Source organism: Scardinius erythrophthalmus, assembly GCF_964197995.2.
Source record: "Scardinius erythrophthalmus genome assembly, chromosome: 17".
In the NCBI taxonomy this organism is placed as follows: domain Eukaryota; kingdom Metazoa; phylum Chordata; class Actinopteri; order Cypriniformes; family Leuciscidae; genus Scardinius; species Scardinius erythrophthalmus.
In genome coordinates, this window is record NC_138237.1 from 10,860,929 (window position 1) to 10,888,767 (window position 27,839).

Genomic DNA, 27,839 nt, shown 5'->3' on the forward strand with positions numbered 1-27,839 from the left:
TCCATTAATGTGTGTGTGTTTGACTGCAGATATGAGCCTTGTGAGGTGCTGACTGAAATATATCAAGTGGTGTATAAAATCCGCAGCACTCTGCTGTCCTATAAAGAGAGCATCGGAAACACAAGCAGCGTCCAAACAACGACTACCACCAAACAGGTAAAGCACATTAAAAAAATCACATTTCATTTATATATATTAAATGTCTCAGTTAAAATTAACATGAAATGAAATATCACATGATTAATGTCACAAATTATATTTCACTATTGACTTAGAAATAGTGCAAAATTATTAATATTTCTTCTTCATTTTTTGTTATAACATGTCTTTTGTTTTATATACATATCCAAATTGTTTCCCAGTTTAATTTATATCTTAAATCCCAGACATCCCTTTTTGTTTTTGTTTCTTTTAAAGAAATTTCATTAGCAAGGACACATTAAACTGATTACAATTATCAGTAAAGTTGAACTCTTTTCAACATTGATAATAAGAAATGTTTCTTGAGCAGCATATCAGCATATTAGAATGATTTCTGAAGGATCATGTGACACTGAAGACTGGAGTAATGATGCTGAATATTCACCTTTTCATGACAGGAAAAAAATTGCATTTCAAAATATATTAAAATAGAAAACAGTTATTTTAAATGGTAATAATATTTCAGAATATTACTGTTTTAACATATTTTAATCAAATAAATGCAGTCTTGGTTTAGCATAAAAATCTTTTGAACATTAGTGCATATATTTGTCTTTTATATTTATATTTATATTTAATGCACTTATTCTTTAGAAACTTGTTTTTTTGTCACAAACTTGTAATGTGATAATTTCCCCTACCTATAAAACAAATTCATACAACCAGGAACAAAATAACATTAACCAATATTATCACTGTTCCTCCTTGTGCTTGGTCCTTTCCAGGCTTCATTGGGCTCCCAGAGCCCCAGTGAGGAGAGGCAGGAGGCAGGGAGCTCAGGAGATCAGACAGGAAGAGACACAGATCCCAGCAGCCAGACGCCCCATGCAGCTGAACACAACCAGGAAGATCCCCTAGAGGAGGAGACGCCCAGCATCAGCAGTATGTACCTGCCGGGTAAACTCGCTGCTTTCTGTGCTCTTCCCTCTGTGCTTCTGTTCGACCAAATACCAAAGGCTCTTCTTTGTCTCAGAAAAAGGCCTGTTCTACAATCTCAGTGTTGTGGTGCACTCCTACTTTTGGCCTTTGTTCTGGGATTAAATGCCTAAAATCAATTTAGTAATAATAATATATAGTTTTTTTTTTATTATATACAAGTGAAGATAAGTATTGACTATAATGACTAGGGGAACATTCACACAGGATATTTGGATGGTTTTTAGTTTGCTTAGTTTTTCACATCTTGAGACCTATTTTCTTTTGTTTCTTTCATTTTATATTTAACATTTAAGGTTGTGTTGTCATTACACTGAAACTAATTGTCACAGAATTTATTTTGAAACAATTTTCACTCAATAATTGCATGTAAACTTGCTAACAAACAGCAAGTAACACATTGAATTAAAGGGATAGTTCACCCAAAAATGAAAATTTGCTGTTCATTTACTCACCCTCAGGCCATCCAAGATGTAGGTGTCTTTTTTTCTTCAGTAGAAATGTAAATATGATTTTTAGCTAAAACCGTGGTCCTTGGTGATTCATATCATGCAAGTCAATGGCTACTGTCACTTTGAGAGTAAGGAAAAAAAAAATACAGGCAAAACAAAATGAACTCTTTCCCCACCATTGACGGAAATTTCAGGTATATATGTTTATATATATATATTTTTTTTTTGATCATCGTTCTGAATCCGATCTGGATGTAGCCTTTGACAAAAACTATTTTTTCTCAGCTTTTTGCTCAAATATTGCTTTTTTATGAAACCTACATTCAAGTGTTGATTAAAAAAAATGCATTAAGCCAGAAAAGCAGAGGGTCTGTTCTTTCTTTTGATATATTGCATGTTCAGATATTTATACAACAAAATATGGCAACTTAGAAAAAAAAACGCTAATACCTGTCAAAGAGTTAATACCCGTAGCTTTTATTGGACACTGAGGTCTTGTGAAGCCAAACGATTGGCATATGCAAGAAACTGAACATAATTTACAGCATTATTATTAGCTGTAATCCAAAGCCTATCATTTTTTACAGTGTCAATGTGTCATGGTTGTGATTGATGTGTGGCATTATTTGCACTAAAATACTTACTCTGGTGTTGTATTGTGTAATTGCAAACTGTTTGCATGTTCCCTGCAGAGGTGCTGCAGTGTTTCCTGGCCACCCGTGAGGCCATGCAGCTCCAACAGAACGAGACCGTGTACGAGTCGTCTGGCACTAGCACGTTACCCAGCAGCACTGAGAGCCCGGGAACGCCAGACAGGGAGCCTCCCCAGCGGCCCTGGGACCACCACAGCACCAGTGACCAGGGCCTGTCCTTCCCGGCGGCGTGCCACTTGCTGGTCTCCCGCTGCCTCTTCCTTCTGCTGGGGGTCCGAGCTGCTTGGCAGGAGGAGACTGTGTCATCACAGACGCCCACTGAGAGCAGTTTGGCAAGGTCTGCGTTTGAGTACAATTACAGAACATTTGCTTGCACATGCGGATGGGATAAACCTACTGTAAGTGATACATCTCTCACTCCACAGATCTCCACCCTACTATGAGGCGTTAGGAACAAAGATGGAGTTACAGTCCTCCTCTGAGAGAAGATTCAGTGAGAGAGAGGTACTTATGCATCCCATGTTTCCCCCTAGTTTAATACTGATGAATTGATATCTCGTTTGGATCTTTTTGTTTGTTTGTTTTTTCATCTGTGGTCTGTTTCGTCTCTCTTTTAAAGATACTAGATCAGTCTAAAAGCTCCTCAGGGTCATTCAAGAATAAAATCGGTGAGTGTATATTGTAGCATATTAAGTTATGTATCTGATCTCACATGTCTGATCTCACACATATTGGATCTGTTGCAGATTTGATTTTTAACATGTCTGATCTCACGTTTTTATGTGTTTCTAATTTCTTGTCTTATATCATGTCTCATCTAACATTTCTGATCTCTCACATATATGTCTGATATTTTGCATCTTGCATATCTGATCTCATTTGTTTCTTCTGTCCGATATCACATCAGATTTTTTTACATCTATTTTTGACATCTGATCTCAGGGGTCTAATCTCGCATTTCATCTTATGTCTCATCTGATCTCTAACATATCTGATCTCACATGTATGGTTTCTTACATCTGACCTCACATATTTTACATATCTGATCTCACACACAGTGCATTTGTTGCATGCGTGATCTTTTACCTATCTGATATCACATCAGACCATTGACATATCAGATTTTTCACATGTCTGATATCTGATCTCATGTTTCTAATTTCTCATGTCTCATCTAACACATCTGATCTCACATATCTTGCATGTCTGATCTCACATACTCATTTCTGTTTTCTCATGTCTGATCTCACATATCTTACATCTTACATCTTACATGTCTGATCTGAGTCATCTTACTCATATTCCACATAATTGATCTCTTAAAAGAATAATCTCTCATATCTGATTTCTCCCATTTTAATTTTCACTTGTCCCGATCTCTCCCTCTCGCTTGCCTGATCTCACGTTTGATCTGATTTCTGAAGAATTCAGAAGAATGTCACAAATCTGATCTCACACATCTAATCTGATTTTACATATTCAATCGCTCACATGTCTGATATCTCACATTACATCTCTCTCTCTCCTTTCATATATACTGGAGTCATACATTTGAGTTATCTTAAAAATCACACCTCTGAGCTAACCTCTGAGTCCTGTTCCATGCTAGGCCTTCCGCTCTGTTCTTTGGGCATCATGAAAGACGCCTGGGAACGACTGCGGCAATGCATCAGTCCCACTACCACGCTGTGCCCGGGCGGAGGTGGCACTACCATCCTGAGCCAGGTCTTCCATTTCCTGTGTGGGAGCCTCCTCCGGACCTCTTCTCTGATGGACAAAGATGGAGGTACACAGGCGGACCCCAAAGCCATCACTGTAGCCATGGCACAGCAACACCAAAGAGCTCAGGTGGGAAAGCCATAGCAGATCATTTTTATGTTCAATAACTGGCTAAAGTTCAGAAAAAATATGTCTATTAACAGTTATGTAATATTCTCACACAGTAATAAAGATGTAGACACTACAGTTGTTTTCATACCCTCCATCCAGGTGCGCTTGGAGGCCTTGTGTCAGATTTCCTCCTTCCTGTCAGAGATGGAAGAAAAGAGTGTCAGCTCGCTAGCGCCCCCACGTTTCCCAGGCCTCCTGCAGTCAGTGCAGCTGCAGTTCCTCTCTGGCTGCTTTGGCCTGGGAGCCCCGATCACCGGCAGTCCAGTGGCACCTAACAACAAGATTCACCATTATACCGTAAGGCATGCTGTTAATGACATCAGCCTAAACACAAAATTATTTTAGATCATGCTTATTTTGAGCTTTATTAAATGAATGCAAGAAATGTTGAGGAAATAACATTTATATAGATAATTTGTTTTGTGACCTGATTGGTTTTTAAAATGGTTTAAAAAATGAGCTCCCACCCATTTTTGGGGGTAAATGGAAGCAAAGACAAAAGCACTTTTATCACAAACATCTATCTTACATTAGATGCACAATCACTGTGATCTTAAACACATATTACAATATGATTGCAGGTGTCTAGATGACTTTGTTTGTGTTTTTGTGTGTAGGCTGGGACTCAGTCGGCTCCTATCAGTGTTCAGAGGGAGTTACAGTCTGCAGCTCACACTCTCTATCAGCAGCTGGTGCGTGTGCTCAGACAGAAGGTGGCGCTAGAGAGAGAGCAAGCAGGTGGGTAATGCTTCTTAAGGCCCCGATATACTCACGGCGCAGTTCTTTTTCGTTCTCCGGTTATATGTGAGTAGATATATTCTGTTATCGAACATCCGACACCGCGCCCACACTGCTGAAAACGGCGTTTAGATGAATATGAAAAAATGTGCTGCATGCTTTCCTCTCAATAACAAAATAAACACAACAGAATTGAGAAAACAGCAAGCACTTTTTTTAATAAAACATAAGAAAAGCATCTGATCATAGCAATGTGGATATGTTTGCATGAGCTCTGAGATTCGGCACTCTTGTAAAGTCCTGGCACATTTATTTATATAGCAGTTTATACTAGAGATTGCTCAAAAACAAGCAGCTTTACCATATAAAACATGAAAAACAGTGTCAGTATCTCGTTTCATCAGAAGTTCATCTTCATTTTCTGCTATAAAGCAGCTCTCCAGTGTGTTCATGTCTTCACTTGTGGACGTCTGAACTCGACGGACAGAGCAGGAGAAATTAAAAGAATTCCATGTGAAAGAAGGCGGTACATAATCACCATGGACCAATGGTAGTCCAAAAGTGTTTACCAGCCGTAGCAAACATTTCTGGAAAGGTCACTTTGGCAAGCTGTTTCGAACTCCCAAAACAAACTCCAAACGAAGTTCATTTTGGCCTGATTTTGTTCTAAATGACGTCACATCAGTTCGTTATTCGATTTCGCTTGAAGAATATCGGGGCCTTTATTCACGCATGCAGACTTTATCTAAAATAAAATAAAATAAAATAAAATAAATTATTTGTATTTCTTAAGCCAGCTAAAACTCATAGATTTTTTTATTTTTATATAAATACTTCATTTTTAAAATTACTTTTCAAATTAACAATATAAATAAATAGTATAAAAATAATGTAAATAATATTGGGTTACATTTAAACTAAATGTTTTACTAATTTAGTTTTACTTAATTGCATTTGTTTTATATTTTATTCTTGATATTAGTGAGTAGATCATATACAAACAGTGTAAATAATATTAATTCAATTTAAATGAACCATCTTTTACTTTACAATGTATCTTGATGATATTAATACAAATTATAAATAATAAACTAAAAATAATAGTGATTACTAATAGTAATTTAGTTTATTTTCTTATTTAAAATGTTAACAATTTAGCCTGTTTTGTTTTTATTGTTATCATTGCCCATTGATTCAACAGTGGGCAATGACATTAATTTGTGATATTGCTTTGTGGTTAAAATTGAGCTTGACTGCATTTTGTAGTTTGGTACAGTATTACTCTAGTAATACACCAGTTTAATTAAGTAGTGATTTAACATAGATTTGTCTCATTTCAGGCTCTTATCAGCACCTGCTGTTAGCTACAGTCTTTGCTCTGAACTTCCACTATCAGCCGGTGGATCTGGTAGTGATTATTAAATGTGGAGTGCTGGAGATCTTGTCCACACTGACTGATAACACCTGTGTGCTGGTGAACCAGCGCTGGCTGGCCGCCTCCATGTCGGGTCACATGCAGCTCGGTGGGGCGGTGAAGCTGGCCGCTGCCAGACTCCTGCAGATATTCGCCATAGCGGCCAGGTGAGATTATAAACTGATAATTAAATACAAAACGAGAAAACACCTCACATAATATGCCCTCACACTTTGAAAACTACTGCCTTAAATAATCACGTTCAAAGCATTCTTCATGTTAACATCATAATATTGCTTTTATGCAACAGTTTTGCATAGTAAAGAAATTATAAATTATAAATTTCAAAACATAATTTCATCTAAAAGCTTTAGTATCAGCAAACATTACTTCTGCCATAATGAGTGTTCACATGCTACAGCACGTGGCTACAGATAATCCAGGTTGTACAGTTGCAGTTAACGCGTGTGTGTTTCTGCAGTTCCTGTGAAGAGACTTTGCCGTTGGACGTGTCCCAGGCGCTCATGGATGTAATGAGCCAGCAGCTTCAGGGATTGTTACATGCAGTCCACCAGCAGGAGGTGCTAGAGAGTGACTCTACAGAACACATCCAAGAAGAAACATCCAAAGGAGACAGTGAGTCATAACAACACAAGATTACAGTGTAGTATTAGTATATGTTTATTCATATAACATTTATTCATGTAACATTTATTTATTATATATATATATATATATATATACACTGGCGTTCAAAAGTTTGGGATGAGTACAAATTTTTTATATCTTTAAAAGAAGTCTCTTCTACTCAACAAGGCTGCATTTATTTGATCCTAAAACCTGTAATATTGTGAAATATTGTTACAATTTAAAATAACTGATTAACTGATTTGCTGCTCTAGAAACATTTCTGATTATCAATATTGAAACAATTGTGTACAATTTTTTTTCAGGATTCTTTGATGAATAGAGAACAGCATTTATCCGAAATAGAAAGCGTTTGCTACATTATAAATGTCTTTACTGTCACCTTTGATCAATTTAATGCATCTTTGCTGAATAAAAAGTTTTAATTTCTTTAAAAATCTTACTGACCCCAAACTTTTGAACAGTAGTGTATATTGTTCAAAAGCTTTCCATTTCAGATAAATGCTGTTCTTTTGAACTTTCTATTTATCATAGAATCCTGGAAAAAAATTACACAACTGTTTTCAACACTGATGATAATAATAAGAAATGTTCTTTAAGCTCCAAATCAGCATATTAGAATGATTTCTGAAGGATCATGTGACACTAAAGACTGGAGAAATAATGCTGAAAATTCCACTTTGCATCACATGAATAAATAGCATTTTAAAGTAGAAAATTAAGAATTTCAATTATAATATTATTTCACAATATGACTGTATTTACTGTATTTTTAAACAAGCAAAATTTACTTGCTTCAAAAAAAAATGTAAAAATCCAAACTTTTAATGGTATGGTATATGTTATTGGATTATATATAAACTTTGTTTCATTTTAGGTGCAGATATAGTTCGCAGCAGCAGGGTTGTGGAGTCCCAGCTCTCAGAATTTCTAGTCTTCCTAAGGCGCATTTTGTCACTAAGGGTCGCCAAAAGAGTGTCAGCGTTTGTCAAGTGGATCGATCCATTGATGACAATTATCTCATACAAATGCAACTCGGGAAATCCACATCTCCACAACCTGCGGACGAAGCTGCTGGCCTTCCATATTCTAGAAGCTCTTCTCCCTGCCTGTTCAGACCCTGTCGTCATGAAACAGGTGAGAAAGGAAGTGCTTTTTTTTTTATTATTCGTTCACTTCACTGTTCACTTGACACTGGATGATTGGTTCTTGATTGATTCCGACTAATAAGCATTCACCTTGTCATTTTTGTTTCGTTTCAGATTGTGGATCAGTTATTTAGCCTTTTGTCCAAGTACATGTGGGAGGAACCTGTGGCCCTGAGAAAAAAATTAGAAAAAGAGAGAACTTCCGATAATATAAATAGGGTATTTAATCTCTATGTGTCCATTTTACACACTTGTATTTGTGTTCATTGATTTTAGATTGTTTTATACGTGCTTATGTGTCTTCCAGGACAGCAGAAGTGAAGATGAATGTATTCCTATTGGTGATTTCTCTTTTGACCCACATAAACTGATCTGTTGTTCTCTGGAGAGTGGGAATGTACTATCTCATGGATCGGGGGGGAAAGGGTACGGTTTGGCCACCACTGCCATCACATCTGGATGCTTCATCTGGAAGGTACCAATGCAAAATACAGTCACTGGTGTCCTTTACAGGGTCCATGTACTAATGTGTTTTTTTGTCTCCATATCTTAGTTTTTTATCACTAAGGAGAACAGGGGAAATGAAGGGACGTGTATCGGAGTGTCCCGATGGCCCATCCGGGACTACAACCATCGCACCACCACAGACATGTGGCTGTACCGGGCCTACAGCGGTAGCCTGTACCATGGAGGAGAACTGGGCCGAGCCCTGCCCTCCTTCACCCAGGGCGACACAATAACCTGCATCCTAGACATGGAGGCTAGAACTATCTCCTTCGCCAAAAACAACAGGGTCAGTGCGTGTTGATGAGATAAGAACACTTTCCCACTTTAGCTCAATAATGTAAGGTACAATTCGCAATAGCATATGGATTATAATTGCCATCAAACAAAGTGTTGCTTGATTTAGAAGCTACAGTAGTTACACTTAAAGATGACGTGAAATCAAAATGAAAATTGATTCAAAAGTCAAAAATACTTTTGTTTTTCAGTTGCAAACTGTAATTTTGTTTTATAGTTTTTTGACAAATTTTAAGGAATATTATAGGTTAAGCTGTACGGAAAATTATTTTGCACACATAAATAAAATAATAATATATAAAGACTAATGAACTTGAAATGTAAATTTATGGGCCAACTGAGTTACGAAGTACTTTAACTGTTTTTATGTGTGTGTAGGAGCCCAAGCTGGCGTTTGAAGGAGTGGATGCCACAGAACTCTACCCCTGTGTTCTGTTCTACAGCAGTAACCCAGGAGAAAAGGTCAAACTCTTAAAAATATACACTAAAGAGCCCATTTTAAGCAATTCATATCGGAAAAGAAACACAATCCATAATAAGCTTGCTAAAAATAAAAGAGCAAATCTCTACAAATCAACTCTAAACTTACAAAAGCCTCTTGTTCCTCCACTGGCCTTTAGGTGGCGCTGTGTGACCTGCAGATGCGTGGCATGCCTAGCGATCTTTTACCAGGAGAGCCACTGTGCAGCCCGCGGGCCACGGTTCTGCTGGAGTCCACAATTCAGCTGCTAAGACGACTGTACGTGAACGATGACTGGGTTTCACATATCAACCAGCACATGCTGAACAAACTACAGCTCATCAACCCTCTCATGAGGGAGGGACATGGCAAGATAGGTCAGTTAACTGCTTAAACGCTTACTTCGTTTACATCTATCTATCTATCTATCTATCTATCTATCTATCTATCTATCTATCTATCTATCTATCTATCTATCTATCTATCTATCTATCTATCTATCTATCTATCTATCTATCTATCTATCTATCTATCTATCTATCTATCTATCTATATCCACAAAACAAAGGTTGAGTTTGCACACTAATTATGTAATTGTAAAACAATAAGTGCAGGTATACAGTAATATATCCTGTTATATATTCTGTATTCTGTCCTCTGCCAGCAGGTCGTGCCAGTAATGAGTCTGAAGAGAAATGTAGGGTGAACAGAGAGAGGGGCTCTGCTTGGGTAGATGTCGGGATGTCGACAGACCACCTCTCTGGCCCGGCAGGGCTCTCTGACGCCCAGCTCAGCATGTTGTGCACTGAGGTCTGGCCTGTCATGGCCCTCATCGGAGGGGTGGACAGCGGTCTCCGTGCCGGGGGGACCTGCCTGCACAAACCCAGCGGTCGACAGGCCACCCTGCTCGGGGTCTTGAAAGACGGAAGCCCCCTGGCTAAGCTTCAGTGGGAGGAGACCGATTTTACTGTGAGGTAAGCACACATATACAGCACTCTTACAGACATGCAAATAATTGAAAGGTTGTATTTTAATATGCTGTAATATCAAATTAGGGAGTAAGAGCCTATCACACCAAGAGCTATGTGATAATATTCTTAAATGAAGACAACAACAAAAAAAAATGTTTTCCTTTGCCCTATTTTTAATTCAGTTGGCAGTGAAAATGCTCTGTGTAAATCTAGTTTCAAGCTGGGCTCTGGGGGTGTTTGGGGGTCTGCAAAAATTTTTAGAGAAACAAGACTATGAAATTACTATTTACGTATTACCGTAACTGAATATATCAAGTATCTTATTCTTAACACAATAGATTTTCAATACCTTTACCAAGTTCAATCGGTCAATTTTAACATTGAGCTAATTTTTTTGTAAATTTGGAGTGCTGTCAATACAGAGAATAACGACAAAAATCGGTGTTGCCTACACGTGTTATCCTCTTTTTAATATTTGCACCCTGTTGACTTAAATGGGGCAAGTTTTAATCCTGCTTTTAGCCTCTTAATGGAATCCTTTGTTGCCAGCTAGCATGTCCTGAGTAAAAGTGATATAAAAAAAAGAAAAAAAAAACCTAATTACTTCTTGTGGCCTGCGTATTCACAACAAGTACAAATAGCGATACAGATTAACACTAGGCGATTTCCTATGCAGATATTGACTTGGGACTATATTAGGGGGAAGCACAGGCGAAGCACTGCTACTTGGGCGCAGAGATATCACGCCCAAGTAGCAGTGCTTCGCCTGTGCTTCCCCCTAATATAGTCTTTAATATATAAGTCAATATCTGCCTAGGAAATAACCTAGTGTTAATCTGCATCACTATTTGTACTTGTTGTGAATACGCAGGCCAGAAGAAGTAATTAGGTTTTTTTTTTTTTTTTTATATCACTTTTACTCAGGACATGCTAGCTGGCAACAAAGGATTCCATTCATTATGCTAAGCTAAGCTAGCGCCAACCCTGTCAAACTAAAACAATGCATGCACTGAGACAAAAATGCATTTGCCCACCTATCTAAATGTAGGAAAGAAAGTGAATAAGCCCTATTTCAAAAAACGGTGGAGTGTTCCTTTATGCGTCTGAAATACATTAGACCAAAAGCTCACCAGCTGCGGACAAGTCCAAAACTTGTGTAGATGGTCAGCAGGAGAGAGTTTACAATGGTTGCAGGCAGCACTCTTGTCTGGAAAGATTTTTGCCAATTTGGCATTGGTTAAGTGCTCTCGGAATAGTATTTTACATTGAATTAAGCCATGCCTCGCACATATGGAAGAGGTATGTACCTGGTTCAAGATGTTATGCCATAGATCCTCTGTAATAGTAACACGAGGTCTTGCTCCCAGGTATCTTTAAGAGTGGCATTAGTGTCAATTAATAGCAGTATAATTATTTTGCTATTTTATTTTATTTTATTTATTTCTTCTTCTTATTATTATTATAATTATTATTATTATTTATTTTAGTTCTTGCCGTCAAAATGTTTTAAAACCCTTGTTTTATAGTGAAATATATTGTTCTCCAGCACTGTCATTGGCTGGCTTCTGCCATTGTAATTTATGTATATTTTGTATGTTATATCTGTCCTGTTCTTTTTGCCAGTTGCATGCATTTTTTCCTTTTCGATTTCTTCACTTCCCTTTTCTTGTATTGTCTTTTGTCCTCTTCATTTTTTTCTAATCATGGTATCCTTTCCTTTCCACTCTTTTATTTCTGTCTTGCCCCCTTCCTCTCACTCCTCTCCTCATCTTCATTCTGCTTGTGACCTGCTGTGGTCCCACTAACCCAAAGCTTCCTGAATTCTTGGTCACCTAGCGACACGCCTCTTTCCTCCCTGGAGCCGTGTGACATCCCCCAGCTGGACGTGTCCCGCTGCCGTGGCCTCAAAGCATCGGTGTTGTTCGACCTCATCCTGATGACCGGCATCTTGGATGAGCAGGAGCTTCCTTCCGGATCATCCGCATTGCCAAGGAACCGAATCAGCTCAGAGGGCGGTCCGCGTAATGAGCTGGAGAGACGTTTGGATGAGGACATCGCTCGCATCATGATGGACGAAGAGGGAATGACCTGTCCTGTGGATGAGGGCGAAAATAACCCAGAGGAGAGGAGAGAGGAGAACCAAGATAACATGTTCAGAACCCTCACACAGTCGAACGAGGACCGTGCTGGCGCCCCCTGTCCACCAATACTCGCACTCCAACCCAGGGTGGACTTCTTTGCTTTGGAACTTCGCGCAGTCCGCATTTCCTACCTCCTCTTGGGGGCGCTAAAATCTCTGGCTGTCATTCTGAGCTGCGGAAAGTTCACGGATCTTCTCCTGGTTCCCAAATCAGATGCAGGGATCAGCGTAACTAGCCCTGACCCAGCGAGGACCTCTGCCGGTGGGGAGGAGAACGCCGAAACGCGCTCTGTGCTGCAGTTTGTGGTGCGGAGCATGGTGAAGTGGGCCGTCAGACCCTGTCCCATTAAACAGGCCATGGCTTTATCAGACCTCGAGAGGGCCCAGATCATCATCTTTAAAGGAGCATTGAACAGACTGCATGAGGATGGAAGCAAGGAACACAAAGGTTTGTTGCTTTTGCATGAACATGTGAACAAGCTGAAATGCTGAATGTGCTTTATTCAGTTGTTTACCACCTTTCCTGTTCAAAAATAACAAGTTAATATATACATATAAATACACACACACACGCACAAAGTGTATATATATATAAAACTACTATGCCAAGTATATATATTACCAAGTATATATACTGTATGTAACTACTATACCAAGATCATTTAATAGAATTAATATAATATCATTTCATTTATTAATATTATTAATAGTAGCAGTAGTTGTATTATTTCATTTAGCTTAGAAAAGTAAAAGTCTGTAATAATAATAGCTGATGATGATGATAATGGTAATAATTGTAACAGATATACATTTTTTTTTTTTTTTTTTTTTTTTTGACTGTATTATAAATTAATTTGTGTTTCTGTACATAGATTCAGGGGGTCACTCTTCCTCTCAGCCAGTGTCCAAATCCTCCAGTTCAGTCTCGCTTTACAGCAACGGCTCTGAGGGCACCGCCATCTTCGGCCAGTCAGCTTCACCCTCCACCAATGACCTCACAGCCTCCCTCCTCACCGCCCTGCAGGCTGACGGCCTGGACAACTTTAACCCTTTCCTGCCCATCAACCTGCTCCAGTGAGTTTCTCTTTGATCCTGTTGCAATTTATTCTCTATATGATCTCATTACAGTGAGCTCTCAAATGTGAAGTGAATGATATCTGCACCATTAGTGTCACCATATTATGTAATAAAATAGAATAGAATAGAATAGATAATATTAAGTTATAATATAATATATTCCACAAACGTAGACCATCACCAGATTCCACCACTTCTCAGACTGACAAGTGCAGAGTGCTGACAAATTCAACATGTTTATTCAGTGAAAACAAGCTCCAACAGCCAAAACCCGATGAACGTGTCTGTCGCCGTCTGTCGGTGCAGTTTGAGTTGGCCTTAAAGGAACCTATGAGTTAGTGAAATAATTATGAAGTACTATGAAGTAATGGCAGTTTAATGATGGCATCTCCTGTAACATCTCCTTAATGGCGTTTGTTCTGGCACTTAAAATGTGTACAGTTTGTAATTACTCTGCCATTCACTGTCAGTTTGAAGACAAAACCAAAGGGACATGAAAAGAGTTTCAGTCTAACACACGCTGTAAACTCTCTGACGTGTCTGGATGTTCTCACTCCAGATCGCTGTCGTCTGAGACACTCACACAGGTTACTGAGAGTGTGAATGAGAATACAGGTAAGTGTGTGAGTGTAAAGCTGTGGCTGTGTGCATTATAACCCCACAAACACATGCTCCTCTCTTAACCTCAAGTGTCTGAGCATGGCTTAATGACACAAGGGTGATTTAACACCTCAACATAACACGCGCTCAACTGAATGTTTGTTCTAGAGCTGGTGCTAGCGGTTCTCCTGTGTCTGTGTGTGCATGTGTGTGTGGCTGGGCTCCTCTAGGCGGATGGTGCTGGCCCGTTTTCCCACATTGGCAGGTCTTGTCCACAGTCCGGTTCTGCCCCCCGGGCTCAGCCTGACGAGCTCAGCGTCCTGTGAGGGCTTCACTGAGCAGCAGACCAGCTTCCTGGAGCCCTGTGGTCAGACCAGGACCCCCGTGGGTAAGACTGACAGCGCAGGTTTCATAACGTCCAGACAAACTCTTGGAATATAAGGGACTAGTAAAAGCGGATGTCTAGCATATGGTGTCCATGGACATAGTTTATCTGGTCAGATGATGTCCCTGTGATTTATTTAATTTGTTTTTTTAACAAACTAACATCAAGATTGGTTTATGTAGCACCGGCATTTGAGAAGTTTCCTTGAACTTAACCCTGACGGCCCGTGCATGTTTAAGTGTTTTTTTTTTTTGTTTTTTGTTTTTTTACTCACTGATTGCAAGAAATGTGTTTGCCTTTTTTGTGCATTTTCACACCCAGCTAAATGGCACCTTGAATCTCACAATGCATTACAAGACCAATTGCTTCTATACATACATTTATATTTTTATGCAATGTTTTTATGTAAATAAATAAATATATTTGTAATAATTAATAGAATATATTACAAAATATTTGTGATACTTAATATATTTAATTATATTATCAGCATAATCTGAGTGAAAAGTAAATTGACAAATAAATAAATAAAACTTCAAATAATATTAGGCATTATGAAATTCATTTTTTTTATATATATATATATATATATATATATATATATATATATATATATATATATATATATATATATATATATATATATATATATATATATATATATATATATATATATATATATATATATATATATATATATATATATATATACATCACAAATTTGATTAGTGACTAAGAAAAATGATCTTGGGCATTTTTTTTACTTCAAATATAACATTTATAAAATAAAATATATAAGATAAGATAAAATAAAATATAATATAATATATAAAATGGTAAAAATAAATTAATAATTTAATAATAATTGAATTTGTAGTCCAAGTCCTCAGCCTGCTTTAGCACATTTACTTTATTTTTTAAATGGATATATTTTATAAATAATTAATTAATCATATTTTCCTGACTGGATCAGTCAGCCCAGTCCAGACATATTCTGATTCATCACTTAATAATTTTTATTTCTGTCCTTCAGAACAGCCCCAAATGTTTGTCCCAGTTCGCTTGCTTGAAATGGGCTTCTCAATGAGACACATCTACAGGGCCATGGAGGCAGCAGGTACCAACAAGTGCTTGCAACATCTAGACTCATTCTTACCTGTTTAAGAAGGAGACAATCGTGTTATTAGATTACTGTTAAACTCCTCTTATACGGTTACAATAGTCAGTTTTACTGAATTTTCAAAGCAATGCAGTTATTCAGAAATAGAAATATTGGATAACAGTTTCGAGTTTTGTATTGCATTTGATTGTTTTTGTAACTGAATAATTATTTACTGGTGATTCACTCATTACACTTCCCCTGTGAAATCCTACTTCAATTCACCCCTCACTGTTCTTCCCCACTGGAACACTCGGCTGAATCACAGGAAATATTAGTGGAGCACCGCATGAAGTCTTATTAAGTGTTAACAAATGTTCGCAATTTTACTAAATTCTTCATAATGTTTTGCAGATTTTTTTTGCATACTTGCATATCAAAATAAAAATAAAAAGTGTGTGCGCGTGCGTGCGTGTGTGTGTGTGTGTGTGTGTGTGTGTACTGTATGCTTTGTATCATTTCATTTTCTTGAGCAGTACAGGTTTACAAAAATAAAATGTTATATATATTTTATTTATTTTTGTTTGCAAAGCCAACTTTAAATATTAGTCAGTTCCTCGAAAAAATTCAAGTAAATACAAAAATTACATTTTACATTTTGGCTGCTTTTCCTTCACTATCTGGTTCAACAAGTCAGTTTCCATTGCTTTTGTTTTTTTTAACTGAATTGAAACAAATTCTAAAGAAATTAATTCTCAGACATAATTGAACTAATTTCAAGCTCATTTCAAGCTTTTTAAGTTTATGAGATATCATAAATGCATTCAAGTGTGTCCAAACGTTTTTGGGGGTATTCTCCCTGACCCTTTTTGTGACATCTCTTAGGGGTCACTGGCGAGGTGGACTCGCGCACCATCGAGGTGCTGGCCAGCTGGATGCTGGAACACCCCATCACAGAGGAGCAGCAGACGGGAGAGGGCTCGTCTGTAGGGGGCGCCACTGATACACCCTCATCTGAAGGGCCTGAGACGGTCCAGTGCCCCGAGTCTCCTGCTTCTCTGACCCTACAGGAGAGCAGAGAACCCAACGAGAGGTGAATTCACACATCCAGACACAACACAAAGTGACAAGCAATAAATCACATCTCTTGCATATTAATCAGTTCTAATCAACCGCAACTGATAGTAAGATATTTTGATGGCCACTTGGTTTCAGTAGCTATGTTTCCATCCACCTATTTTTATGCAAACAAATTGGGATATTGCATAAAAAAAACAAAATGGAAATGTCAAGCTGCACATACATTCTAAAAATGTGCATAAAAAACTTAAAGGGATAGTTCACCCCAAAATGATAATTTAAATTTCAAACCTGTATGAGTTTCTTTCTTCTGTTGAACACAAAAGAAGATATTTTAAAGAATGTTGGCAGTTAACGGCAGCCATTGACTTCCATAGTTGGGGGGGAAAAATAGGCCACAACTGTTTTTAACATCGATAATAATAATAAATGTTTCTTGAGCAGCAAATCAGCATATTAGAATGATTTCTGAAGGATCATACACTGAGGACTGGAGTAATGATGCTGAAAATTCAGCTCTGATCACAGATTAAGTTACATTTTACAATACATTCAAATAGAAAACAGTTATTTTAAATTGTAAAAAATATTTCACAATTTTGCCAGTTTCTGTATTTTTGATTTAAAAAAAATGCAGCCTTGTTGAGCAGAAGAGACTTCTTTCAAAAACATTTAAAATTATTTTGAACGGTAGTGTATTTAGTGTCTGTTTTTGGAATAGCGTACTACTCTTACTATTTCTAGTATACAGTATCTATAGTAGCAGCACAGTATGCTCATTTTATGTTTGCAAGATCACAATGACCAACTAAATTTCCTAAAAAAAACTTAGGGTACACAACAGAGCACACTGCATGGAATATTGCAATTATTCACTGTGTGTATTCCGATGTGTTTTCCAGTCTGTTAGCAGGTTTGGACCTGGTGGAGAGAGAGAACTTCTTAGATGTTCACCTCACGAGGAACAGACCTCCTCCTGCACGGAGACAGCGGTCTGGAGTGGGTCAGAGAACTTCCTTCAGGAGAGCAGGTCAGATTTCACACAGTGCACACTAATGCACACTACCATTCAGAAGTTTGGGGTCAGCATGATAAAAATAAAATAAAACTTTTATTTTATATTAGGGTGCATCAAATTGGTCAAGATTGTATGTAAAGAAATTTATGATGTTACAAAAAAGTTATTTAAGAAACATTAAAACATACCGACTTTAAACTTTTAAACGGTAGTCTTCATGGATATGTAAATGTATGTGGATGTGAACTGGTTACCCAGAGTGTATTGTACATTAAGAAGGACACATTTCAGTGACTCTGCCCTGAAGTTTGCTCCCCTATCTTGTCTGTTTCAGACTCCCCGTCTCCCAGTCCTGTCCCATCGCTGTACAGACAGGATGTGGGAGTGGCAGAGTGGCCGGAGCGGGCTGAAACGCACCCGTTTGCTGCTGAAGAAGACTCAGAGCTGGGCTATATGGATGACCCGTACCACGAAGAGCCCTATGAGGAGCTGCTCACCCCAGAGTTCATCACTTCTGAGAGGGACACGCTGTGGATGGTAGAGGTGCTGGAGACTATCAAACTATCTATCATACTTTTCTCATTTACCATTTTATTTTTCCATCCATATATCCATTGATTTATATTTCAATCAAATATAATTTGTTTTCCATTTTGTCATTTTTCATTTATCACTTTATCGTTCTGTGTATCATTTATCGGTCTGTTCTTTCATCGTTCTATCTTTCGTGTATTATTTCTGTTGTTTGTTTTGTTCTGTCTGTCTATTGTTTTGTTGTGTGAATATTATTTGTCCGTGTATGAATGTATTTTTCATTTCTCCTTCACTGTACCAACATATGTGTGTTTTGTCTCAGGGAAGAGAAGAGCACCCAGATCCCCATGAGATGGTGGAGTGTGAGCTGTGTAACACTCTCACCCTGCAGTTCAACAACCACATGAAGCGTCACCACCCAGGCTGCGGTCAGAGCGCCGGTCGCCGTGGATACCGCAGCAATGGGGCCTACGTGGACGGCTGGTTTGGAGGCGAATGTGGATCCGGAAGCCCATACTACCTCCTGTGCAGTGCATGCAGGGAAAAGTATCTGGCTTCCAACCTGGGCGTTATGAACTCCAAACAGGATAGGTGATGATGAGGAAATTATGAGCGTGTTGTAGGCATTTACCTTTTATATATTGCAGCCTAGATGATGTTTTTTTTCTTCTTCAGGGCAAGAGGTTTGGCGTCTGATCTGATTGGTCAGTTGGATGGTACATCAGAAGGTATTTGTCCAGTTATTTTTCTGTTAAAACAAACCTTTGCTGTTTATTAAGGCAAAACACTACAGGCAAAAATGTTGTCAATTTTGAGTTTTTGGGCTATTTGGCTCTTCATGACTTTTCATTCTTGTGGAAAGAAAATATCAGTTTATTTTATTGCTGGTATATATGAAGGTTTTTACTGAGGGGTTTATTCATAAATAGTTTGTCTAGCTTTATACAATGTTTTATTCCTTGAAACATGGTAAATGTTTTTGTTTTTTATTTGGCTGTTGACAATATTTTCAGATATATGGAGCGATAAAAAGAGATATTCAAAATCCCCAATGGGGATATGTCAACAAAGTAAAAAAATTGTATTCAATGTTCAGATTTCTGTTCTGGAAATGTATGGAAAGTAGTGCATATTTAATTATATAATGCCTGATTTGCATTTTTAAACATAACATTTCAGAAAACTGGTAATGCAAAAAAGGTCAACAATTCTTAATTTAATGTGGAATTATGGTGATATCTATAAGGTAATTGTTTAAACTACTGTATTCACCAGGGGTGTCTTGCCATGAATTCATGTGTAATGATTTGAATGTGTGTGTTAGATGAGTGGGATCCAGGGAACCAGGAAGACTCCGACTCGGACCGGCTTACAGGTTTGGAGGACTTTGGGATTCTTCTGAGACCTTTGGGTCTGAGTGAGAAGAAGCCCGTGCCCGACCCCATCCCCTTCATGGAACACGACCCTCTTGGAGCTCTGGTCAGTGGCCTGGCCACTGGTGACAACAACCTGCTTTACAAAGGTAATATTCTCACATTCAACAACTATGTTTACAGTTGTCCGATACATATTGCATGTAAGAGCTTCCCAAAATCAAAGTGAAATGCATCACATTGTTGTTTATTCATTGTGTGTAGGTGTTGTTAGCACTGAGCTGAAGAGCTCCTCGGTTCCTCTGAGTCTAGGGGAGCAGGCAGCATCCCTTCGGGAACCCCAGGAGAGACTGTTGGCTCTGAGGAGAGTCACCTCCACCACTCAGATCCTGCTAGCCTACAGTATGGTGATGAGAGCTCTCTCACAGACCTACTCCAGGTAACAACCACTCGCACACCTCCGCCTGACTGCCCTGCAGAATATCTGACATGTCACACTGTGATTGATCCATCAATGTCTGACTGACCTGAGCCTTGCAGAATTCCATCATTCACCCATCAACATCACACCCATCATTCAAAAATGTTTTACCCTTCCCTTGGCCCTTTAATTTAATTTGACCGATTTGTTCATTTTCAAATACTAATACAGGTATACTACTCTCAGTTCTTTTTAACACTGTTTACTTCATTTAAATCCATTCTGCACAATGCATTCTCACAATCATAAACCCCTTCAGACATATCCAGAATCTTCTTACTGTGATGATCCATCAGATTCTGACTGATTTTTCCAAGATCACCAACTCACCAGCAATTCAACCCCTTCCTTACAATCAACCACATGCTCTCATTTAAATCTGCCATCCAGTCAACATCATATGGATAGAACCAAGTCCCTGTCCTTCATTTTTTTCCTTTTTCTGTAATCTGTTTTTCAGATGTGCATAACAATACAAAACAAATAATCTGTTGCTACTTCTGTTACATCACAACATTGTCTGTTTTTATATACAAATGTATATACACAATGTGTATATGTTATTGTACATTACGATGTACATTGAACTGTCTCTCAAAGCTCTCTCTGTCCCTGTGTGATACAGTAGTTCAGTGTGTAATCAGTCCAGTGGTCTGGAAGCTCTGGGTCTGGCTGACATCCGTATCCTGGTGCGACTGATGTGTCTGGCAGCAGGGGGGCGTGTCCAGACTGTCCACACAGGCGTGGACCAGCAGGGGATGGGGCGTGGCTCTGTGAACGATCGCACAGGCTCCGCCTTTCTGTCGTTCCTCAGTTCAGCAATCGGCAGTTTAGTGTCCCACAGTCCTGCTGCCTACAGAGAGTTAGTGGACATCTGCACTCAGGTACTCTCTCTCTCTCTCTCTCTCTCTCTCTCTCTCTCTCTCTCTCTCTCTCTCTCTCTCTCTCTCTCTCTCTCTCTCTCTCTCTCTCTCTATCCATCCTCCCTACTACTCTGCTAATGTTTCTCACCTCATTATCCTTGTTACGCTCTTCATCATTCTCTCCTTTGAGCTCATTTAATCATCCTGTCATCCTCCTAATCATGCTGTCTCACCTGCATGTCCTTCCTCTCAGGATCTCATGGCAGCAGCTACAGGGATGAACATCAGTGCTATCACCGATCCACAGCAGAGAATGAGGCAAAGCTCCGCCCTGAAGGGAGCGATGCAGGAGCCGAGAGAACTGACTCCGCCCACCTTCCTGGTCACACAGAGTCTGGTGTCCCTCCTGACTGAGAAAGGGATCCGATTCCGTTACAAGGTGGAAAGAAGCGAATCCACTGAATCAAAGGGTAAAAAATGACATTTTCTTGACCTAAACAGGTACAAATATATATTATATGGTTATAATTATTTTTTATATAATTAAAAAAAAATTGTATTTCATGCTCCATAAAAGTTTCATTTAGACCAGGAATTCCCCAAATGTATTGTCAGCCAAACCCATTGGAACTAAAATGATTAATTGAACAATTAACATTTTAAGTTAATATTTAAATAATTTAACAACACATTTGCATATTTATGGTGCTTTGACGGTGGCTAAATAGTAATATTTCTTTTAATAAATTAATAAAATAAAATATTTATTTTCTTAGTACTGTATGTGATTTATATTTGATTATTTGATCTGTTTTTAGTTTATTTATTTATTTTGTTTTTACTTTTCATAAGTCCCACTGTCACGGAAATCCTGCAAGTATATTTTACATTTTTATTATTTAAATAATTATATTTGTTATCTTTTCATTCTTTTTTTTATTTTCTTTTTTTATTAGCTTTTCATAAGTCCTGCTGAATTAGGATTTTTATTTTTATTTTTTTGCCTAAACTGTCTATTAAAGTATCAGGGAATTTTAACATCATGATTACCAGGACTGAAAAGTCATTATAAGGAATGTTCTATAGTGAATTTAAATATTTTATCTCTAAAATATGTTACTGGTTAGAAAGTGTTCCTTGAGAATGCAGTCACTACAAAAAATTTATTAATTAATTAATAACTAACTAACTAACCAGTGATCATGAATGACTGGAAAAGTCATGGACAGTGGTTTTGGGAACCCTGCTGGTTTTGGTTCTAGTGACTCACTTGTCTACCCATATCAACTTTAAATGCCAATAAAAGATTTGCTATTAATTTATCCTAATTAACGGCACATGTCATTGGACAGAAGGTGGAACCCCTCCACCCTCAGGTCCGCCTCTCTCTCAAGCAGGGGTACGGGTCGGACCGCTGGAGCTGACTAATGCGCTCGCTGCCTGTGCCCTGTCGGCCAGGCTGACCAGCAGACACCGTCAATGGGCGACACAACAGCTGGTCCAGGCCCTGGCGGTTTTTGAGAAAGACAACACCGCCAGACCCCAGACATACAGTGACATGGCCGGAGATCTGCGCAAGTGCCCCGTAAGGAAGCTGGAAGGACATCAGAACAGGGTAAAGAGGACATAGATACAACACTTATAGAAACATGCTAGATGTCTCGCAAATTAATTCATTGTAACGCAACTGCTAATAGATCAGCTTTGCATTCAAATTTAAATATATTTAAATAAATATTATATATATATATATATATCTCAAATATACAAAAATCTAATATATATATATATATATATATATACATATACAAAAATCTAATATATATATATATATACATATACATATATATATATATATATATATATATATATATCAAATATACAAAAATCTAATATATATATATATATATATACATAGCAAATATACAAAAATCTAATATATGTGTGTGTATATATATATATGAAGAGTTCAGATGCAAAAGCCTCTAAGTGCCATCTGAAATTTTCTTACAGAATGATCATTTTTACCAAGCTCGTATATTTAAATTCAATAATTTCACTTAAATGGCAATGAAGATTACCTATTAATTGTAATTTAAGTGAAATTACTGAACTTAACTATACAAGCTTGATAAAAATGATCATTCAATAAGAAAATTTCAGATGGCATTTAGAGGCTTTTGCATCTGAACTCTTCATATATATATATATATATATATATATATATATATATATATATATATATATATATATATATATATATATATATATATATATATATATATATTAGATTTTTGTAAAAGAAAATAATACTTTTATTCAGCAAGGATGCATTACATTGATCAAAAGTGCCAGTAAATACTTGTAAATAACAGTAAATAATGTTACAATGTTACAAAAGATTTCTATTTCATATTAAAACTATCTTTTGAACTTTCTATTTTTCAAGTCCTGAAAACATAGTATCACGCTACAATGTTTTCAACATTGATAATTGTCTGTCTGTCTATCTGAGCTATTGTTATATATTCTAAATATAAACAGAGCTATTCTTACTGTGAACTTTGTCCAGGGCATCACAGAATGTCTTGACTTGTTTGTAATTGGCTGTTGTGTTTGTAGGTGAGCAGCTGCAGCTGGAATACAGAACAAGGTCTGTTGGCCACCGGCTCACAGGACGGAACGGTTAGACTGTGGGCCATAACACCAAACACAACAGAGCTGCAGCACACACACACCTGCACTGTCAGGTGAGACTCCTTGCTTTTCGTCTCTTTGATTAGGACAGGGAGAAATCCAAATGTTTCATAGGTCTGATGGGAAATAACATTTTCTGTAGAATGAGATGGAAATGGATGCTTTGGGCTCTGACAGCTCTGTGTTTGTGTGTGTCTTCTCTGCAGCGAGGACGCTCAGAGCTCAGATGGTTCGATGGGATCTCATCTGCTGTCTGCTGTCTTGTGGAGCGCAGGGGGAACTCTACTGGCTGCGTTCCAGAACAAACTCATCAACATCTGGACCATCAACGGTCAGACCAGCATTACACTGTCACATATCCACACACACAGTTACAGCTCTTCTGCTGCCAAGTCTTGTGTAATCGAACATGTATAATGTACTTTATAGTTGATTGTAAGGGTAAGCTGTCGCTTGAGAGCCCAGCGTTCTTTTCCGTTGAGATACATAATATCCGTGGAACTGTTAGTAGCGTCTGATTTCGCAAATCGTTTGTTTCTAAATAAATTAAATTGAAACTGGAAATATAAAAATATAAACTAGCAAAATATTAGTGTACATTTTTCATCTAATATTTATTTTTATTTTATTTCAACTTTATTTCAATTACTGTAAATTTGAAATATCAACCAAAAAGAGTTTGGGTCATTTTTGCCAAAAATGCTTGAGTGATGGAGCTAGTTGTTATGCAGTTCTATGCAATGTTTTTCACAAATTCTATCATCTTTTAGTGGTGCTTGTCTTGACTAATAATTTCATAGTCTAACATTCCAAATCCCAATAGAAACGTCCTGCAGTGTTTTACGTGCATCTGAAAATGTCCTGGACATATTGGATATAGTACAAGCAATTTATTTGTGTTTGTCTTCTTTCCTGTAGGTACTCAGGCACACATAGAGGCTCAGTCGTCCTGGGTCACGGCGCTCTCGTGGGTTCAGACCTCCTCTCCGTTCCTCAGTCAGGAAGCCTGTAGTCAGGTCAGTCCTCCTGAGAGTCTGCTGGTTGGACGGCTGGACGGCTCCCTTTGCTGGCTGGAGGTCACAGAGGACTTGAGGGTGGAGAGAACAGAGCTCACTCACTGCCACAGAAAAGAAGGTTGGTGACAAAAAAAGTGCTAAAGATCTCTCTGTTTTAATGTGCTTGGAGAAATTCTGTAGCGAATGAACTTTGTGTGTGTTTTTCCTCCTGTTCAGCACCTCAGTGTCTGGCCTGGTACAGTGTTGATAAACCCTTTGCTGTGGGCTATCCTGATGGCAAAATTCTCCTCGCAACAGCAGAGAGCTATGAAACCGAACCACCCATTCTGCTAACAGCATTTCCTGTGAGTAAGAAGTCATCAAAACACTCACACGCTGCATGCGAAATCGCATACTTTCTGAGTAGGTACCAGGTAGATACCAACTCAATTTAATGATTCAGTTTACATTTACATTTAGTCATTTAGCAGACAACGGCAACTGGCGGCCCGCGGGCCAAAACTGGCCCGCCAGCAATATTTTCTGGCCCGCCGGAACATTTTGGAAGTCCTAAATGCTGCGCAAAACTCTTCCACTACTTGTGAAAAGCCGCAGTCGCGCGGTGATTTCACCAGCCGCATACTGTGTGAAACGCCCATAGGGAATAATGCGGCGCGGGATTACATTTTAAAGTATACCACCGGACGCGAATAGCGCGTCAAATTCGCGCCTGCCGCGTCTAGTTATACGCTTTACCACTTTGTGTTCATTCGCGCGTCAAAAGACGGTAGCGGTCAGAACTCTGGTGTACTTTGGACGGAGCGGGCGGTCTGACTGACAATAGCCCACTCCCGACATCTTTTGACACCGTATCCGCACTTCATTCTGACCACCTGTAGCCTCCACCAGCTCTGAGGAGCTGTTTGGTACTGAAACCATTGTCAGTCAACAACATTCTTTTTTGCAAGGATGTTTGAAATAGTTTGGCAGAAAATAGCCTACTTCATTTGTCAGTAGGGCAATATGATTTTCGTTTATGTTGCTTAGAAATTTGAGTGATAGGCTTTGTCCTATTTAATTTATTTATATTTCATAATTTTTTTCTGTGGCATTTTTTTTTTCTCTGCTGACAGTAGGCCTAGGCTACACTGTTAAAATAGCCTAATATTTATATTGACACGAACACAATTTTTGTATTGCATTTATAATTATTATAGGCTACTTAATCTCCTTCTTTCCGAGACTTTCTTTTAGAGACATTTGAATATGAGATTATGGAAACGAGATCTAAATTTTGCAGACCCGTCAGGTCGGGAAATAAAGCGGGTGAACAACGAGTGTATTTTAAGCGGTTGCTGAAGGTGGGAGCAGGACGGAAAAAAAAAACAGTCCCGCGCAGACCTCCTTAAACCTTAGGTGTGTATGTGTGTGTCCCGAATAAAAAATAAATAAAAAAAAAGGAATAAAGTTCAAAAGTCGGACTGTAAGCGAATGAGGCATGATTGCTATTCACACCTTTATTAAAATGGCTGTAATCTGTTACCACAATAGTACTTGATCTGTTTAAAAGGTGTTAAATTAAAAATTAAAAATCAAAATTAAAATTTGTCTAATCCAGTAATTATTTTTTTCTATTTTTGATCTGAGCACAATCAGAAAATCAGAAAACCTGTCATTATTCGTTTTTTCATTTTAGTTCAGGAATGGAAAAACAAGTCGTTTTTCATCTTTTTATTTTTGGTTTTAATTTGAAAAAACGATTGAACGAATGATCCACTTACTGTGACGACCCATCATATTCCGCGATCATAGGCCTATTTAATTTGTATCCATAGGCCTACTCTGTGTAGCTGGCCCGCCATCTACTGGCTAAAAAAAATATTGGCCCGCGGCCAAAGTTACTTGCCGACCCCTGCACTAGACTGTAAGTGATAAGTGACGTGGATTTAGAAAATATTTTCTTAGTTTTTTATATATATATTTTTTTAAATATTTTTTAAGATCTGATTTGTGTGACATCATTAAAGGAGTAAAAACACTCTCATTTATATGATTTAATCAATACTGGTGTTAGTTCCTAGTAGTTAGGAATAGTAGCTTTTAAATATTTACAGTAGCTTTTAAATACTAACATTCAAAAGTTTGGGGTTAATGTGATTTATGTAATGATACTGAAAATGTAGCTTTGCATCACAGGAATAAATTACATTTTAAAATACATTAAATTCGAAAATATTTATTTTTAGTTGAAGTAATATTTCACAATATTACTGTTTTTACTGTATTTTCGATCATATAAATGCAGCCTTGATGAACATAAGAGAGCTTTCAAAAGCATTAAAGATTCATTATTTAATCACAAAAATAAATGTTATTCTTAAATAAAATGCTACATGGGGACTGGAACACTTTTAAATGATGACATTTTATATATATATATATATATATATATATATATATATATATATATATATATATATATATATATATATATATATATATATATATATATATATATATATATATATATATATATAAATATATATATATATATATAAATAAACCATACAAATAAACTGATTTGATAAAATAAAATATCTTAGACATCCTAGACATTTTGGGATTTTGTGTGAAACCCAACCCATTATTTTACACAAATAAACCCATATTTTTTGAGAGTGACGGGTTTTGTTTTTTTGTTTTTTTTTGTTTTCCAGGAGAGTGTGAGTGCACTCAGGTGGGACCCTACAGGACATCTGCTGCTGTCTGTTGGCCGCTCTGAGGTGGTGAAGATATGGGGTCGTGCCAGCGGCGCGTGGGTCACCCTCCACTCTCTGTTCCACACGGGCACTGTCAACACGGCCGAGTGGTGCCCTCTGCCCGGGAGAGGGGCAGAACCTCGTCTTATGATGGCAGTGTGAGTGTGGCATATGTTTAATAATCATTAAAGCAAACATATATGTTCAGAACTAGTGCACATTAACATATTCCCAACCACTTCAGTATTTAGCAACTTGCTGGTGGTGTTACTACTCATTTCACATGTAAAAAAGTGAAGCAATACTAACAGAATCCATTTACATATAGAATTAAGCAAGAGGAGATGTGGTTGAGACAGAAGGCGGAAAGTCCTGCATAGTCCTGTCTGTCGTTTTCACTTGAAGATAAAGATATTACAAAACAGA

General features: G+C 37.8%; 1 protein-coding gene across 2 annotated transcripts in view; it reads left to right on the top strand.

Annotated features, from left to right (window-relative positions):
* The window catches only part of LOC308706131 (putative E3 ubiquitin-protein ligase HERC1), a 67,576-nt gene that overhangs the window by 21,371 nt on the left and 18,366 nt on the right, over positions 1-27,839 (top strand). The window contains exons 21-56 of one of the 2 annotated variants that reach the window (XM_081391512.1): positions 30-156; positions 927-1,098; positions 2,282-2,579; positions 2,668-2,746; positions 2,862-2,910; positions 3,852-4,090; positions 4,232-4,429; positions 4,750-4,870; positions 6,211-6,451; positions 6,766-6,920; positions 7,810-8,069; positions 8,195-8,299; positions 8,388-8,555; positions 8,634-8,873; positions 9,260-9,343; positions 9,502-9,718; positions 10,006-10,315; positions 12,125-12,900; positions 13,325-13,526; positions 14,089-14,144; positions 15,548-15,631; positions 16,499-16,706; positions 17,596-17,723; positions 18,046-18,254; positions 18,568-18,836; positions 18,921-18,973; positions 19,570-19,767; positions 19,883-20,057; positions 20,725-20,983; positions 21,216-21,432; positions 22,315-22,577; positions 23,585-23,712; positions 23,866-23,990; positions 24,578-24,793; positions 24,892-25,019; positions 27,372-27,571. In XM_081391512.1, the coding sequence (XP_081247638.1) occupies positions 30-156; positions 927-1,098; positions 2,282-2,579; positions 2,668-2,746; positions 2,862-2,910; positions 3,852-4,090; positions 4,232-4,429; positions 4,750-4,870; positions 6,211-6,451; positions 6,766-6,920; positions 7,810-8,069; positions 8,195-8,299; positions 8,388-8,555; positions 8,634-8,873; positions 9,260-9,343; positions 9,502-9,718; positions 10,006-10,315; positions 12,125-12,900; positions 13,325-13,526; positions 14,089-14,144; positions 15,548-15,631; positions 16,499-16,706; positions 17,596-17,723; positions 18,046-18,254; positions 18,568-18,836; positions 18,921-18,973; positions 19,570-19,767; positions 19,883-20,057; positions 20,725-20,983; positions 21,216-21,432; positions 22,315-22,577; positions 23,585-23,712; positions 23,866-23,990; positions 24,578-24,793; positions 24,892-25,019; positions 27,372-27,571 (6,957 nt within the window). The remainder of the gene's footprint in view (positions 1-29; positions 157-926; positions 1,099-2,281; positions 2,580-2,667; positions 2,747-2,861; positions 2,911-3,851; positions 4,091-4,231; positions 4,430-4,749; positions 4,871-6,210; positions 6,452-6,765; positions 6,921-7,809; positions 8,070-8,194; positions 8,300-8,387; positions 8,556-8,633; positions 8,874-9,259; positions 9,344-9,501; positions 9,719-10,005; positions 10,316-12,124; positions 12,901-13,324; positions 13,527-14,088; positions 14,145-15,547; positions 15,632-16,498; positions 16,707-17,595; positions 17,724-18,045; positions 18,255-18,567; positions 18,837-18,920; positions 18,974-19,569; positions 19,768-19,882; positions 20,058-20,724; positions 20,984-21,215; positions 21,433-22,314; positions 22,578-23,584; positions 23,713-23,865; positions 23,991-24,577; positions 24,794-24,891; positions 25,020-27,371; positions 27,572-27,839) is intronic. The other variant, XM_081391513.1, reaches the window with a different exon arrangement.